This window comes from Oryx dammah, unplaced genomic scaffold, assembly GCF_014754425.2.
Source record: "Oryx dammah isolate SB20612 unplaced genomic scaffold, SCBI_Odam_1.1 HiC_scaffold_19, whole genome shotgun sequence".
Taxonomy (NCBI): Eukaryota; Metazoa; Chordata; class Mammalia; order Artiodactyla; family Bovidae; genus Oryx; species Oryx dammah.
Genome location: NW_024070203.1, coordinates 22659965 through 22678596, shown reverse-complemented (window position 1 = coordinate 22678596; position 18632 = coordinate 22659965). Strand labels below are relative to the sequence as shown.

Sequence of the window (18632 nt, the reverse complement as noted above, 5' to 3'; positions counted from 1 at the left end):
TTAGGCAAAAATGCAAGCAGTTGCAGCCTCTCACTGTTTCACAGGATTAAACAGCAGGAGGTGGGGAAAGGCACAACCATCACGGTTGATCATTGGGTGTGGCCACATGGATGCAGAAATAGCACTGGTTTAGGAAGACCCAGCAGATTTGGCAGAGGGGACTCTGTCTCCTGGCATCTTAGCTGCAGGTGACAAGATCAACCAGTGGGATCCAGCCAAATGCAACACCCACTCACAGCTCCAATTTCAACTTCTTTGACCCAAAACGTGAGAGTTGGAGCTCGAGGGATATAAGGACAGCAAGGATCATCTCCTCCCCCAGAAGATTTCTTGAGAAGAGGTGGAGGATGCAGTACCTCTGTAGAGGGGAAGAGAAAGCTCTGCCTCCGAACACACTCACTGCATCTTCTTTTCTCTGCCAGCCTCTCATCTTGACCAATGTTAGACCATAGGCTAGACTGAGATAAGATGATGCAGTCATGAAATAACAGCCTGTGAGAGCGGACAGAACACCTTGGAAGTCCTGCTGCCTGAATCCTTCATACACACGTGTGGTTGTTCAGTCGCTTAGTCGTGTCTGACTCCTTGTGACCCCATGAACTACAGCACGCCAGGCTCCCCTGTCCTTCACTATGTTCTGGAGTTGGCCCAAACTCATGTCCATTGAGTCGGTGATGCCATTCAACCAATCTCATCCTCTATCACCTCCTTCTCCTCTTGCCCTCAATCTTTCCCAGCATCAGGGTTTTTTCCAATGTGTTGGCTCTTTGCATCAGGTGACCAAAGTATTGGAGCTTCATGAGCCTCAAAGAATTATACTCATGAGCCATCAGCTTCTCTGCAGCCAGGTCAGACTCTCTGACTCTGGAGCCAGAGTTGGGGGCTTTGATCTCATGGAGCCCACTAGCCCATTCCATGAGGATTCCTCCTATGACACTGTTGGACTCTTCCGTTTAATCTTCATGGAGATACTCAACATAACCTAAATTCATAGTCTCTAAAGAATTCTAGAGCAGGGTTTTATCATTGGTAGAATTCACTAAAAACCTTTCCTCCAGCCATACGACAAAAGATGGAGTCACAGGTGCCAACATGAGCAAATACAGTATATGCTCTGAGGATACTGAAGCTAATTTCAGCACTGAGTACCAAGGAGGCAACCACAGAGAAAAAAACAAATGTCAGGTGGAGGTATGGCAGGATGAGCGGTGAGGAGGAGAGCTGGATCCAAGAGAAGGAAGCAGGTACCAATATTTTAGAAAACCAAAGAGCAGGGTTCATACTAGGGCAGAGGGTTTGAGCTCTGGTGTTAAATGTTTTTAGAACAGCATCTCAGAAGGTGAAGGAGACTGAAGCCTACCCTCTGTGGCTCTCCTATCGTCTTCTTGGGCAGACATTCTCTCCACTGTTTGGAAATGTCAGAATTCAGTCTTCTATCTCAGAGAGGAGGCGGGAAACTCTGCTGATCACGGCAGACCCAAAACACAAACTGAGGTGTACCCAGTACCATTGGGAACATAATTTTCCAAACTCCATTCCAGGTCTATGAATTTGGGCAAATTGTTTAAACCCTGTGGGACTTCCCTAGCAGCTCAGCAGCATTTAAGATGGTTAAGGCTCCACGCTTCAGCTGCAGAGGAAATGGGTTCAATCCCTGGTTGGGGAGCTAAGATCCTGCATGCTTTGATGTGTGGGGAAAAAAAAATGATTGAAGCCCAGATGAAAACCAGAGTTCCTTCTGAACTCAAGTTTCTGAACATAGGGTCTTGCTGAGAGTCTCGGGATTTTGTAAACTTCATTTGGATGGGGTAGGAGAATATAAACTCTCTCAAACTCATCATGGCCAGAAGCCTGTTCTTTCAGAATCATGTTTATCTGTGTACACACTAACAACCTACTTTTTTCTTTTTTTAAAATAGGTCCTATGGCTTCATGGATAGTCATATATTTGGTATTTCTTAATCAGTTTGTGCCAGCAAATAACAAATTACTCCCAATGAGATCTCAGACTGAAAGTGTACTCTAGAAACATCCAGTTTTGTTGAGTCAAAAACACTAGCTCTTATGGATCACATATTCCAGTCTTCAAATGCCCTCTGCAGCACCCATGTAGATGCTGTAAGTCAGCCTGCACAGTCTCCATTCTGGAATATGAGGAAATCATCCCTCTCTTTCATCACAAGATTCTCTTAATTAACTCTTTCCCCAAAATCTTGTTCTAAGGAACACAGGAATGAAGGAATGTTTCTTTACAAAATGGTTTACGGACAAATCAGTCTAGGAAATGTGGATCCACTTTTTGTTTACCGCCATCCATTCTCATTACTCTCCTCCAGAGAAACGATTTTGTTTCTTTTGCGAATCTCTTTGTCTGGAGTGTGTATGTCAGAACCTGGCACTAAAGTAGGCACTCAGTACTGGCGTGTTGAATGAAAAAATTCTTATAACTTCCTATTGGAGTCTCACAGTACACATTACTGAAATAAAGGTACTGATAAGTTCTGCAGAAATCAGGCTTTTAAACTGCATTTTCCAAACTTTTATAACCACGAAACAGTTTTTGCTCAGATCTCCTCTACATGGTTCATGGAGGACCACTTTGGAAATAGTACTCTAAAGTTCTTCCCTGGTTTTGTTTGCAACTCTTACTTAGTGGATCTGTTTCTGATCTCTGAATAGAATCTATTTGCTCCCCTCCACTTTTCTTCCACAGGCTAATGGCGTCAGCTTTCCCAATCACTTCACAGATGACACGGTTTCCACATAGGGCACAACAATGCTCTCCACTTTGTCCATACCTTGAGTATCCTATTGCACAGAATCAGACTGAATGCAAACGACATCAGACTCTGTGTTGGAGCCTGGGCAACTAACACAGTATGACCTAGTAAACAGTCACTCAGTCTACTACACTTTACGCACTGGAATGTGTGGCAGCTAGGTAGAATGTCCTACTGCTTCTTTAAAACCCTTCAGACATCATCTTCTGCAAGAAGCCTGTTATGAGTCTGCATGTATCCTTAGCACAGCAGTTACTGCGATGTATTGTTACCGCCTCATTGTGGGTTTGCCTGTTCCTCTAGGCTCTGATCTGGAGGGCCAGGCACTATGTTTTACCCGTAACTAAACCTTCAGCATCTGGCATATTTGATAAATTCTTAATAAGCACTTTTGGAATGAATGAATGCATGCGTGAATGAAAGGTTGAATGGCTGTGTCAGACTATTCTTAGGGCACTGTTTTCAATCTCTTGCTACCAAAAGTCTGGTGATGCTTTTCCTGTCCTCCCCCAAACGGACTCCAAATTTAGACTTTGTTTACCAAATTGCATTTATTAAATAAGAAGTAGTTTGTTTTCCTACTATTCAATTACATGCCTAGTTTTTGATCAGCCTGGGATTACAGGCATTGCCACAACAGCTTAAGAGAATTCCAGCCAAGAGCAAGAACCTTGAAAGGCAGTTTTATGATGCTTCTCAGCATGGGGTTTTATTCAGGTGTTTGGAATCCAGAACATGAGATCACAGATGGGAAAGCACTAACCTACAGTCCTTTCTGGGACCAATGCTTGGATAAACATCAGCTTGAGTGTTTCCCATGAACCAGAATAAAGTAAAGGTTAAAGTTATCAGTGAAAGGGTGTCATCTTTTAGCCCTGCTGGAGATGGAGTCTTGAGATTAAGTGATAGGTAGTTGTGACTGAAATCCTGCACTGTAGGCCAGCTTGCTATTGATTGGGAAAGACCCAGAGAAGATGCCCAGCCCAGGGACCTCTGTCTCTTATGCGGAGATGGCTTATCCTTTCCCCAGACTCTGGCTGCTTCCAGCCTCAAGCTGGAGGCTGCACTCCGAAGCAGGTGTGCCCAGCAGCTTCCTCAGCTGCTCCAGAGCTTCCTCCCATCACCCCCATGGCAGCATCTCTCTGAGCCTCACCTGGAGGCCTCTGTGGCTCCACTTCAAACTTGTCGCCTGCAGGGTTTGGATTGTGGAAAAGGCAGAAATTGTACGTTTTAGTCCCTAACCCATTTTCTGTGTCCTGCAACTATAGGCCAATGAGAGAAGAAATCACCAGGAACAAACACTAAGCCTGAATAAGGGCTCTCAGGTGTACACATTAGAACTCTTTTTTATTCTGTGCTATGCTCAGTTGTGCCCTACTCTTTGTGACCGCATGGATTGTAGCCTTCCAGGTTCCCCTGTCCATGGGAGTTCCCAGGCAAGAATGTTGGAGCAGGTTGCCGTTTCCTAATCAGGAGATCTTCCTGACCCAGGGATCGAAGCCAATTCTCCTGTATCTCCTGCACTGGCAGGTATGTTCTTTTCCACTGAGCCACCAGGAAAGCTCATTTTCTTCCTTCTACTGTTTATTAACCACACCCAACCAGCCCCCAGAAGAGAAGACTTCTTTTTTTTTTAAGTTATTTTTGTGTTCTTTTTATGAAAGCTCACTTGGGAAAGCTTTGAGGTGATCTAGTCCAAAATTATTTGCTCCAGGAAGAATGCTTTTGCATTTGAAAGTGGAACAATTATTGTTTTTTCCCCTCAAATCCAGGGATGGGGAGCAGAGATTTCTTTGGGTATGCATGTCACGTTTTTCTGGTAAGAAGGTTCTAGTGAAGTGAGTAAAGTCACTCAGTCGTGTCCGACTCTTTGTGGCCTACCAGGCTCCTCCATCCATGGGATTCTCCAGGCAAGAATACTGGAGTGGGTTGCCATTCTAGGTGGTATTTATTTGGGAAAACACTGAGCTGGGGGTCCCAGGGAAAATATCCACATGGGGCTTTCCAGAACCTGCCATGTAAAAAATTTTCCTTTTGAAAACAATGGAGGTGCTAGTGAATTAGACCATTCTTTATAAGCAAGAGGTGTTAGCCAAGATTGCCACAATTTTCCCTGTCTGTACTGAGAAAAAATGAAATGTCACGTTCAAATGATATACCTGATGCTTTTTCTAAAATTAAGGATGTTGCTTACTTTCTCTCTTTAAGATATTTATACCATCATCACCTATCTCCCAAACAAATCAAAAGAATGTTTAATGAGATCTTACTGTGGGAGGAGGTTTACAGAATACAACTACAGGAAGAGATGAAGGAATTTCCATAATAGGCTCATAGCTTCTGCACCAGGAAACGAAATAACAAGCATCAGAATGTTCACTCTGTTGGCTGAAACAACAGTCCGGACATTTCTAGCCAGCCTGCTCCAGGATTCCAGCACTTCTCTGTAGCCTGGTTCCCTATTCTCAATTGTCAGCAAACAATGTCAGTCTGGGGCCTGGGCTATTTGAGCCTTCACTGCTTCCCACTTTGGAGCAAAATCGGAAGTGTGCAAATATTGGCTGGATGCTACATTGGATAAGGAATAAAAAATGTATAAACTCCTTTGTTACTTTGTGGTCTGAAATTTCAAACTGTTTATGATTAACAGAACAAAACAATAACCAGGAAGATATCCCAAATTCTGGCAGAATCCACAGTAAACATTTACTAATTTGCTGCTGATTTGAACCCCACAAACGCACTCTTGAACTTTTGACTAACATCGATAAGGCAGATCATCAAGACAGTTTACTTATTTGGGGGTTTAGGTCCCAGAAGTGTTAGGTTCCTTTCGCAGGGTCCTTTGTCTGACATTAAATGCCTCATTCTTTGTTTCAGTTCATCCTACTAGTGGCTCCTGGCTTTGGACACAGACATGCTGGCTGGTTGCCTTTGGACTGCGTGCGTGCTAGATCGCTTCAGTCCTGTCCTACTCTGTGCGATCCTGTGGACTGCAGCCCGCCAGGCTCCTCTGTCCATGGGATTCTCCAGGCAAGAGTACTGGAGTGGGCTGCCATGCCCTCCTCCAGGGGATCTTCCCAACACAGGGATCGAACCGCGTCTCTTGTGTCTCCTGCATTGGCAGGAGGGTTCTTTACCACTAGTGCCACCTAGGAAGCCCCTCCCTTTAGCTGCTGCTGCTGCTGCTAAGCCACTTCAGTCGTGTCCGACTCTGTGCGACCCCAGAGATGGCAGCCCACCAGGCTCCCCCGTCCCTGGGATTCTCCAGGCAAGAACACTGGAGTGGGTTGCCATTTCCTTCTCCAATGCATGAAAGTGAAAAGTGAAAGTGAAGTTGCTCAGTCGTGTCCGACTCCTAGCGACCCCATGGACTGCAGCCTACCAGGCTCCTCCATCCATGGGATTAGCCCTTTAGCTGAGGGGTGGGCAAATGGTCATTTGTGGCTGAATTTTCAGGCTGACCACAATTCCAGGTAATTGGGCAGAGATCTCGAAACAAGGTTACCTGGAGCCCACAGAGGAAAGCTCCAGCATTCAAGATTTTGTCCCGGAGCTCTGATCCAAGGACCTCAGAGCCAGATTAACCTAGGACAAGCGGTGCCTGACACTGATGTTGTCCGGCCAGGAGCTTGTCTGGCTCTGTTTGACCCATCTGCTAACTAATTCGGGATCCCTTAAGTCTGATTTCATCCTCTGAATTTCTCAGAAAGATGCTAATCTCACTTTGGGAATAGGACTGTATTCTTGTCATTACACACTTGAGCCATTTTAAATCAAAAGTAGTTGCTAAACTGCTGCAGAATTGGCTGAAGCAGAATTTGGCACGCCCATTTAGATGCAGCCACTTTGAAGTTAGATGATTTGGGGGCAAGCTGCTAATTGAATTATTAGCGTTTAAAATATCACATCCACAGTAATGTGTGGAAGAGATGTACACACCCCGGCTTGGACCTCATCTCAGGACTGGGTGGAGTGGGTGAGAGGGATGGTGTGGACTTAGGGAGGGAGGCAGGATTTCCCTCTGGATATGGCTCATGAGCTGGGGTGAGAGAAACCGACACACTGATGGCTTGTTTATAAAGCCACAGGACAGGTGTGAATCAAAGTAGTCCCAGTACTGAAATGACTGGGCCAAAATGTAATTGACTATGGCTAGAGAGGTGGCCGCTAACCCACTGACCAAGTGACCCTTTGTTCTAGCAATGGCTTGGGTTGGCAATCAGAAAATTTCAGCTCAGGTAATAAATAAACAATCATCTATCGGGACCAAAGTTATTCAGATTTCTTGTGAACATCAGTGATTTAGGTTTTTCAGAAATGTTAATGCCATGGGAAAAATTAGTGTGTGTGTGTTATATCTGTGTCTTTGTTTACTTAACAGAAATTTGCGGAAAATTTAAATATAAGAATTACCTAACTTTTAATCTTTTTTAAAAAGTTTCTGAAGTAACTCTTTTCACTGAGGAATGTGACCTAAGTATTACATCATGTTGTTGTTCAGTCGCTAAGTCGTGTCTGATTCTTTGAGACCCCATGGACTGCAGCACTCCAGGCTCCCCTGTCCTTCACTATTTCCCAGAATTTGTTCAGATTCATGTCTACTGAGATCCAACCAGTCCATTCTGAAGGAGATCAGCCCTGGGATTTCTTTGGAAGGAATGATGCTAAAGCTGAAATTCCAGTACTTTGGCCACCTCATGCGAAGAGTTGACTCATTGGAAAAGACTTTGATGCTGGGAGAGATTGGGGGCAGGAGGAGAAGGGGATGACAGAGGATGAGATGGCTGGATGGCATCACTGACTCGATGAACGTGAATCTGAGTGAACTCCAGGAGTTGGTGATGGACAGGGAGGCCTGGCGTGCTGCGATTCATGGGGTTGTGAAGAGTCGGACACGACTGAGCGACTGAACTGAACTGATGTCCACTGAGTTGGTAATGCTATCTAACCATTACATTCTATCAAGAGTTGCTGATAAATTGCTCATATTTGGTGCTATAAGTCTATGGGTCTTATTATACAATTTGGCTGATTTAGTTTAGTGACTGATACTTTCCTGGATTCAGCTTCAAAGGAGCTCACATTACGGACCTTCAAGAATCCAGCCTCTAAACTTTTCAACAGAGATGGGGTGACAGACTGGGACCTGGGACCCTTGGCTGCAGTGCTGCAATGCTTGTACCTGAACTCACCTCTCCAAGAACCACAAAATAGGAAGAAACTGTAAGGGACTAAAAATAACTGCGTGCATGTGGGGTCGGGGCAAATTCTGAACAAAAGATACAAAAAGACCAAAAAAGCCCAACTGCCACTTCTGAAGAGCCAGGAGCAAAAACAGGGAGTTGGTAGCAAAAGCAGGGTTCTGTGCATGCCCCCTGCACACAACACCACCTAAAGGGTGGACAAACGACCCCAGCCACCCTTCTGGCCAGACTTCTGGATACATCCTTACCTCATCTCATGTAAGGAACAAGCTCGCCCCCACTTTGGGGAATGAGCAAGCAAGGGAACCTGCTACTTTTCCTCGCTCCCTCCTGCTACAGCAGGGACCCCAGTAAAGCCTTGCCTGAATTTCTTGTCTGGCCTTTGATCAATCTCTATATAGAGGAGGCCAAGAACCTTGGGGGGTAACATTAGCAGGACAAAACTGGGAAAAGAAGAGGCTGCTCCCTGGCTTCTACATCCTCTTATCCTAACTTTTCTACCACATACTTTATTAGATCGATCCAATTAATTTAGTTCTTCTTGGCTATCATTATTCCTAATATTTGTTTCTGAGTTTATCACTTAAGAACAGTCCCGAATCTAAGTACTCTCAAGATATGGACACCTGAGTGGGTGCTACCGTGTATGATGCATATGGAGCTCTTATCATCTCAAGCTGTGAAAAGATCCTTTAAGGGACTAAAAGTGATACAGAAGTCATGGAGTGGGAAAGACACAATGGAATCTAGTGGTTCATAACCTGGAATTCACAGTAGTAGTTTGAAGATCCTTGAGACATGACAGTCATTCAAGAAATTCCATCAATATCCAAGGAATTAGGACTATAACTCCTTGTAAACTCCATGTGAAGTGAAAATAAGTACATACACAAATAGTCAAGATGAAGCTAGCCAGGCCAACAGAAATATCCAGGGTCTGTGCTCTGGGCTGGAACGGAATCATCTTATGATGGTACCATTCGTTTCCTTGTGAAGAGCAGTAGCAATGGCGGGTCATGACACATGTGCCAACTCACTTTAAAAAGAGGGAATGCAAATTCACTCACATCAAATGCAATTTTCTTTGGAAAGAAAAACTTTGATATATATAAACCACACTGGATCAGAACAATGAAAGGTATTCATGGAGAAAAGATGGGAAGACCTTGACATAACTCAATGAAAGATTTTTACAGTGATACATCTCAGCCCAGCAAAACTGGCACCAAGATGAATAAAACTTAAATGCACTGCTATTTTTTCAAATTGAGGAAATAAGTAAAAAAGCAAACAAACAGATTTTTTGCTTTCTCTTCCTACCTACCTTCACACATTTAAAATATCATACAATTACTTCACATGTTTAAAATACTATTGGGACTTCCCTGGCAGTCCATTGGTGAAGATCCCTGGTCGGGGAAATTAGACTCCACATGCCTCTCTGCACGATCAAAAATAAAAATTAAAAATAAACGACCACTGTGTTCTTTGGGTCCAGTTCCTCAGATGCTTAGGGTTCCTGGAACAACTAGTCAATCCTTGGTGAAAGAAGACTCCAATGAGTTTAGCAAAGTTTCAGCCAGCTATTGGCTATGGGGGAACCACAGGCTGTGTCTTGTGCCAACTTATAAGCTCCTTTCCAGAGCTGCAATTCCATACGAGCCACAGACTCATTTCTCCCTTTATCTTTTCCACCTTAGTCTATCTCTGGAACTTCAGAGAAAGTGGGGATGTTGCGTCAAAGTTAATGGATCAAAATGTCCACTTAATCCACTCAGCGCTCTCTGGATGGCTTCAAATCCATTTGCCTTTCTGAAGAGAGTGAAAAACCAGATCCCTCTAATTCCTGGCTGAACTCAGCTGCTATCTTCAGAGCTGGGACTAAGAGCAGCCTGGGGAGTTTTGTTGTCAGTACAAGCCACGTTACTGGAAGAGTACAGATGGACTTCAGGGAAATGTCCAGAACCCATCATGGTGTCTATCCCCAAAGCCTGCAGATGTCCCATCCAATGAACATCAAAGCTTAATCTGATGTTAAAAGTGGTTCAAAAGAAATTACCTATGGAGGAAAATTTGCCTGTGGCTTCCTCTATACCAAGACTGAACACAGACAATTAGATACTCAGCAGCTTGTCAAAGCAGCAGCTGACTCGGAAAACACAGCTTCCTCTTCAAGGCCACTGCCCAGTATTTTGGGCATTTTTAGGGGTAGAAACTTCAGGTCAGGGTTCTCAGAGGGGAAGGAGAAGCATGTGCTTTGGTCCTCAGGAGCCAAAACCCAGGCTGAGATGATGGCCCTGTCCTTTCTCTCCTCCTGGGCTCTTGTTCCCTCATCCTTTGCTTTACTCCTGCTTGTCTGTAGATTTCAGCTTAACCTTCCCTCCTTGGGAAGGTCTTCACTGACTACCTGGGATCACTATTCAGTTCTGCTGGAATGAGAACAATGTCCACTGAGCCTGATGACCTGCTAGTAATACCACTGGACTGTGAGCTCCCAGACAGCTTGCACCTCTTTCAGCATCTCCCTGTCCTCAGCACCCAGTACAAGGCTTGGCAAATCATAGTTCTTTAAGTAGTTGAATAATCAGTGGCTGCACGAATGAGGAAACAAATGGACCTCAGGGGGGACGGACTTGCCCAAGTCAAATGCTAAAGTAAAATGAGTTTGAATTAAGACTGTTCTTTGTCTTCTGGCCTTTCATATGCAAAAAGAAGAGGCCTGCCACTTAGTTTGCATCCCACCTTCAGAGAGAAACAGAAGGAAAAAAATCAAACCCTAGTGATCAGTTTTCTTGACAGGAGAATACAATGGTCATGTTGATTATTTTGCCTGAATGATCATTTTGCCTGAAAAATAGCAAAGTGTGATGATGTTTATAACGATGTTTGGTTACCCCCTCCGTTTAATCAAAATGCAGTTATTCAGAACACTGAGAGAAAGAGAAGACTTCATCCTCTAGATAGATGAAATTTCATCTCAATAATTTTTTTTTTGCTTTAACTCTTGCTTCCGATTTGGTATTAACATTTTAAGACAGTTCATTAGATGACAGTTATGCTGAACTGTTATACCAGGAAAACTGTAAATAAGGGGTATTCCCATTACTTCCCATCATTACAAATAATTCCTAATGAATTATTTGTTCTCTGGGCTTTGGGTGCCAAGATTCTGAAATGTAGGTAACTCACCAGTATAGCCACAGACTTCCAACATGTGTCTGAGGCTGACAAACTGAAGGGGCAATGTTGGAGCTGAGAGAAAAGTCATGGGACCATCTAGTCCAGTTCTGCCTTTGCACAGATGAGAACCTTGAGGCCTGGAAGGCAGACGTGGTGGCCCAAGGCCTTGCAATAGTACGTGGAGAATCAGGGAGGGCCAGGACTCCATTCTCTTGAATTTCTGTTCAAGCCCTTCCCACTATCACAGGGGCAAATTTGAGGTCCTGCAGAAATTTGCCCCAAGATTAGGAGACACACAGGGCTAACTGGCTTACTATGAGAAAACGGGCCCTCAACATCAAGTCCACATGGCTTTGATCAGCAAGGCAATCGGATGAGAATTTTTTTCTTTCAATGGCTACAGAAAACAGGATCTAAGAGAAGTCCCAGCTGGGACTGATAAAAACATAATAACATAAATATGCTCATATCCTGCTTTCAACCATGGCTAGCCTCACTCCCTACACATTTCTGGAGTCAAGGTTCTCTAGGCTAAGTGCAACTAAATCAAATGGTTCACTTTTTGTTTTATTACTGCATAGACATGAGAGACTTTCCTGCTTAACCCTTTCCATGCCAACAATGATCACATCAGGACTTTCAGGGAGTAAGATGTTAGGGGTATTGCTAATACTACCTGGAGGAAAAGCTGGTCCTTTTCTGGAGTTTTCACAGAAAATTTCTAAATATGCCTGCCGAGAAAGTGAGTCATCTTCAGAGGGTGAAGACACACACACGTGCACACACATACACAACCTTTTAAGATCGACTGACCAGGAAACAAGGTAGACAGTAGAAACCTGGTATATATCTTCAGGATGCAGAGAGGAGGCAATGCAGCCTCATTCAAAGCATGAAGGTTTCAGAATCAGACATGACCGGGTTCTGATTTTAGTTCTGTTGTTCACTCACTATATGCCCTTCAGGGAATGAACTTATCTCTCAAATCACAATTTTGTCACTTGTAAAGCAAGCACATCAAACTGACCCAGTAAGACTGATGTGAGAATGAAACCAAAGACTTTGAGCAACACTCCCCACATGGTACCTGGCCCCAGGCTCTCCACTTCTACTAGTGTCAGTGAGGCCATGGATGTTTATCTATGTGCCTGGTAAGGAAATGCATTTAATTTCTGTCTTATTGTGTGGAACACAGGCATACCTTATTTTAGTGCACTTCATTTTATTGCACTTTGCAGATATTGTGGTTTTTACAAATTGAAGGTGGAACCCTGCCTCAGGCAAGTCTTTGGGTGCCATTTTTTTAAAACCGTATTTGCTCGCTTGGTGTCTTTGTGTCATATTTTGGTGAGTCTTCAATATTTCAGACTACTGCATTATGTCTGCTGTGATCTGTGATCAGTGATCTGTGCTGTTACTACTATGATTCACTGAAAGCTCAAGTGATGGTTATCTTTTTTAGCAAAAACATGTTTTTTAATTAAGGTATGTACATTTTTTAAGACATAATGTTATCACACATTTAATAGATTACTGTATACTGTTAATGTAACCTGTATGCACTGGGAAACCAAAACATTTGTGTGACCAGTTTTATTGTGACATTTGCTTTATGATGGTGGTTTGGAAGCAGATCTAAAATAATTTCATTTGTGTTTGTGATCTTCACAGTGCACATATGAACTTCATGAATAATGACCAAAGTCAGTCTACTGTACAGAAACAACTAATATATACAACAGAAGTACCAAATCTATACTTTCCCTGCCAGTGATTCTTTTAAAAGGTCTAGAGGAGTAATGGAAAAATGCCTAGGTTCTGATGTCATGATCAATGTGAAAAGGAGGGATGGGACAATGGTGATGATTTCTCAATAAATGGGGGAGAGAAGCCAGGCTTTAAAAGGGAGTTTGCTCCTAAAAGAGTAGCTCCACCTCTCTTGGCATATCACCTGTCATAAAAATCAAGTTAAGTATATATATGGCTGATGCACTTTGCTGTACAGCAGAAACTCACACTGACATAGTAGTGTAAAGCCACTATACTCCAATAAAACACACACACACAAAATCAAGTTAAAATAATTCATATCCTCACACAATGCACTTTATAGAGACATAAAAGCTTCAACCTTTGATATCCTCATATAAATCATAAGTAAAAATGCTGTTTGTCTAATGAATCCATTCTTGCTCCCTACAATCCATTCTCCACAGGCAGCTGGAATGATCTCTTAAACATCTAAATCAAATCATGTCACTGGCCAGCTTAAAATAGTTCTATCACTTCCCTAGAATAAGATCCAAAGTCAACCAGGTTTTCAAGCTCAGCCTGTCTCCTTTAACTTCATTTTGTGTTCCTTCCTTCCCCACTCACTATGCTCTAGTCACTTGGGCCTTTTTGCTCTTCTAACACACCAAACGTTTTTCCCACCCAGGGTCTTTGCACAAGGTGCTCCTACTATATATAATGTTCTTTTCCAGGCCATTCAAATGCAGGGTTCTTTCAACACTCATATAAAATTTTCAGAGGTCTCTTGATGTAGTAAGTCTGCAGTAATTCTATTTGATCCTTAGTCATATATCCATCTATATTTACTTCTCAGTACTTTTGTGTTTTGATTAATTGTCTGCATTCTCTACTCCCTTAAAATGTAAGCTCATGAAAGATGGGGGCCAAGTCTGTCTTCTCCTTACAGGATCCTCACCATCTCAAAGACTGACTGTTAAGCAACTGAATGAACCAGAGCTCAAGCTTACAAACAGATTTTAGTTATAGCATGGGGAAAAATCTTCAGAATAAGGACCCTTTTCTTATGTCTTCATTTTCATCTCAAATTTTGTCTCTGTTCTTTTTTTTTTTAATTAATTAATTTATTTATTTTTAATTTTTACTTTACAATTCTGTATTGGTTTTGGCATAGATTGACATGAATCCACCACAGGTGTACTGAGAAATTCAATGACCATGTTGATGACTCACTCAACAGCCTAGCCTTGAAATTTCTTGGATATCCTCCTTGAGGTCAAAATGTTCACACTTTTGGTGTACTTCAGCTATTTACTTCTACTTTTGTAATCTTACATTTTAATAGTCCATGTATAATCATAAGCTTCTTGCCTTCTAAGTTTCCTTAATTTCATTTCACTCAGAGGCTCAGAGCTTAGGAAACCTCACAGGTATCTGAGCCAGGGTTCAGGGAGCCAGGACACCAAATCAGTGGGGAAAACGTCTGCCCATGTCAAGAGTAAAGGATAAAAAGCATAAGTGTTTAGGGTGTCCAAGAGTGGGCTGAAACAGTTTTAGCCCAATGGGGCACAGATATAGGGGCTGGGAAGATGCACAACATCTAAACCAAGAGATTATCTTCAGGCATAGATTGGGACTGAAGACTCACATAGGGGCCAGAAATAATTTTAAGTGACTTCCCTTGCTCCTGCAAACTAACGGACTCCTGAAATGGGTAGTGGAGAGGGGACTGGGGTGGAGTTGGGGTTCTTGGAAATCCAGAGCTCTCTCATATCAACTTGGACAATCTGGCTTCTGACTTCACCACTGCATCAAGTCTGCCTCTTGCCAACATTGTTATCCAATCCAATTCAAATTGGCAACTTTCAGTCGTCCTTTAACTGGGCCTCTTGGCTACATTGGACACTGTTGATCACCTCATCCTTCTCAAAATGCTCTGCTCTGTCGGCTTCGGTGATACCTTATCGCCTAATCTCCTCTGGTCACTTTGCTTCCTATCTGTCTCTGTCATGGGATCGTGACTCTCCTTTACCTCCATCTGGTGTTCCTGCGTGTCTGTCTCATAGTTTCTTACTGTTTTATTTTGCATATTCCTTAGCATGATCTCTTTCACTCTCATGGTTTCATCTATCCTCAAATGTTACCAGACTCACATCCCTTCTGTAGTCCTTTTATGCTTAAACTCCAGAAGTGTGTGTTCAACAGCCTTTTGGATATCTCCCCTTGGACCTCTCCCAGGCTTTTAGTGTTTCCTTCCATTCCAGTATTGCTTATTTCAGTGGGCAGGTCTACCATGCATCCTGTCAGATCCAAGCAAAAAACCAGGAAGTTAAACTTGATTGGGTCTTCTCCTTTTCTACCCACATTTATTCATTTAATCAGTTTAATTCATTCAGTTAGCAAACTGTAAACAAGCCTTGTTATTCGCCAGGTATTGTTCTGATTGTGGACTCAAAAGTGATAAGGGAAACAGACACAATCCCTGTCTTCCCGAAGCATATAAACTAATGGCTGACTTCATCTCTAAAGTGTTTCTTTCCTCTGTCCCTCCTTCTCTATTATTTTAGCAGTAGTTGGCATGAAACAGATGCTCAATTAATCTTTATTGAATGAATGAATACATGAGAATGTAACTATCCAAACATCTGCTATTTACATAGCACGGATTACAGCATGGCATACCGCTGTCATTAAAAATATTTCAAAGCATACTGTATGAATCAATAGAAGCTAAAACATCTGGCCAATTAGGCTAGAAAACCCCCAACAAAGCATTAGTATGTTTTGTCTGTGTTACGCTACCACTTGGATGGTCTGGGCTTTCTGTAGTACTGACCGGGTGATTTGGCAGGGCACAGGCTCAGCCGGACCAGTCTTGATCTCTTCCAGACACACTCTATGTCCCTGCACTGCACATATGGCTCACTGACTTCCAGAGCTAAGCACAAGTGCATCTGTGACCATTTTAATTGACTTAACCATTTCCAAAATGTTATTAGTACCACTTGGTTATCAGCATATCATTGGCTCTTGAAGTCTTAAGACATCAAAACAAACTGAGATTACTCATCCTGAAGATGGCAGATACAGGCAAAACTCAGGCATCTTAAGAAATATATGGTATGGTTAAACACCAAAAATAATAATCTTTGACTAATAATGGCATCTTTATGATATCAGTTTAAGATCATTAGGAAATTAGCAGAGAAATATTTCTAGTATTCCTATATAATTCTACCAGATCAGTCAATCATGAATTGAAACCAAGTATCTCTGCCTGTCTTCTGGGTTCTCAATTCTTAGTAGCAAGGATAGGCACACTGAAACTAGAACAATTATTAACAGAAATTATCCCTATTTCCACAGTCAGCTTAAATGGATGGAGTTTTTCAAAAGGAAAGACCAAAAATAAAAGGAAAAACATAAAAGCAAGAGAGACAACTTTATGCACAGTTACTGAGGTGCTCAGGGTGAGGTGTGCATCTTTTTAAAAATAACCAGCATTCAGGCTCAAGTTAACAACAGACAGAGGAAACAGATGGTACTTTCAGCAGGCATGCACCAACTCCAGGAAGTATTTAAGACTGTAATTTTCTATAATAGCAAATTGTACCATGCGCACCAATTCAGGGATGGAAAGAGGTAGGTATTGAAATCAGTGATGATTTGTGTGGGCATAATCATTTGGGAGGAAAGTAAACACTCACAAAAGAACACTGAAGACCTAAGGGTCGACTCTTGCAATGCATGCAGACACAGTTGAACCTGCATCTTTGCCCAGTGGAATGGGTTCCATGCATTGATCTACAGCTCTTTTACACAGAGCTGGAAGGAAACGGAGGTTACCCTGGCCTCATCTTTCATCTTTCAGATGCAGAAGAAAGAGGCAAGACTTTCAGCATTTTAACCTTTTCTATTTCACATGCCTTTAAGTAGACAGATTTTTTCTTAATGAGAAGTCAATGAGAAATGTTCAGTTCTGGGGATTAAAACAATTAACTTCTATATGTCTTCACAAAGCTCCAGATACTATCAATTTTGGTCTGTTTACTTCATAGCAGCTTCAGCTTTTCCTTGGCTCAGAAGCATGTCAGAAACTGTTTACAAGTATTATATATGGACTTTTCTGGGTAAGTTTCTTTAAAAAAGTGCAATGAATTCACATAACTTACATAAGGTCAACTATGTGTGCCTGGCCTAAATAATGAAAGGGAAAACCCATGTCAGAGCAGGTAATTTTGCCCATGCTCTGACCAAGCACTCTGGGCAGTGCTGTATTGCTGAAGCCACTTAGGTTCTCTTTTGATCAACCTCAGTTCTCTGGTGCTTCTCAGAGTAAGAGCATCTCACTGGGTTTAGTGTGATTCTAGCATTTGAAGACATAGTTTAAAAAAATTTGATTCTTTGATAATTTACACTTTATGTACTGACTGTGTTGCCCTGTGTCTCATGCGTGCACTGTTCAGTCACTTCAGTCATGTCTGACTCTTTGTGACCCTATGGACTATAGCCCACCAGATTCCTCTGTCCATGGGATTCTCCAGACAAGAATACTGGAGCAGAATGCCATGTCCTCCTGCAGGGGATCTTCCTGAACCAGGGATCAAACCTGTGTCTCCTGCATTGCAGGTGGATTCTTTACCATCTGAGCCACCAGGGATGCCCGTCCTATCTCTCATAGAAGATGCAAATCCATGCTACATAAAAATAGCATCATATTGATGGCTTTGAAATCACTTGCTACTCTTGAATGACCTCACCTTTACCTCACTTGAAGCTATTATATTTCCCAATCAACAGTGACCTTCTAATTCTAAATTTCAGAGGGTATCTCAGTTCTCTGAGCCAGCCAACTAACTGAAAAAAAAAAAAGACATTCTCATGGATTTGACCTTCCTCTTCTGTTGCTAGTTTCATAACATGAGGTTTATCTTCTCCAACATGAGGAATTAATTTTGGTAAACTGATACTCCAGCTTCACATGACATTTATTTTTAGCTAGGTCAAAAAAAAAAAAAAAAAAAAGAAGTGGGTGTTGAGAACCCTCTGGTATTCCTAGCATTTCCTGAAATTGACTGCATAAGTTAATTCCATCCTGAGGATACATGTTTGATCATTTACGATTAAGATGCTCAAAGGAGAAAAGGTTAAAGATGAATTGGTTTTCCCTGAGGCATCTGGGTTGGAGGTGCACATGCGTTCACAGCAAACCAGAAGAAGGAAGCCAGGACTTACGTTCTGTTTCCCCACTATGTTATCGAAGGGCAGTTCAGGGCTCCAAGATCCCTCTGTGAACGTCGCCCCGCTGTTTCTCCTGTCTGAGGAGCTCACAGATTCCTTGACGATGTCTTCGGGCAAAGACAGCAGACTCTCCTCAGGCTGCTTAATTAAATAGGTCTCTATATTATGCTTCCTCAAGAATTCGTTCCTCTCTTTACCGTGACCCTCTTCCACATTATAGTCACCGTTGAGGCAGTCCAGCGTGGCTTTGGAAATGTGAATCCGCCTGTGTGGACAAAGGATAGGTTGTCATACACCTGACGTGCCTTGCAAAGGCCATCTCTGTTTTTGGTTCTTGTGCAAACCCCAAATCAGGGCTGTACATGGGTGCTGGGAGGACATGTTCTCAAGGACTGTATCTGTTCCTCTGAAAAAAAGCAAAAAGAATAGAAGAAAACAGAAATATAAGCATAAATCAATGAGCAGAATATCTATC

At 42.5% G+C, this 18632-nt stretch overlaps 1 protein-coding gene across 3 annotated transcripts in view; it reads right to left on the bottom strand.

Annotated features, from left to right (window-relative positions):
• Positions 1–18632, bottom strand: part of ADCY8 (adenylate cyclase 8) — a 231883-nt gene that overhangs the window by 87636 nt on the left and 125615 nt on the right. For all 3 annotated transcript variants that reach the window (XM_040261749.1, XM_040261750.1, XM_040261751.1), the window contains exon 7: positions 18152–18422. In XM_040261749.1, the coding sequence (XP_040117683.1) occupies positions 18152–18422 (271 nt within the window). The remainder of the gene's footprint in view (positions 1–18151; positions 18423–18632) is intronic.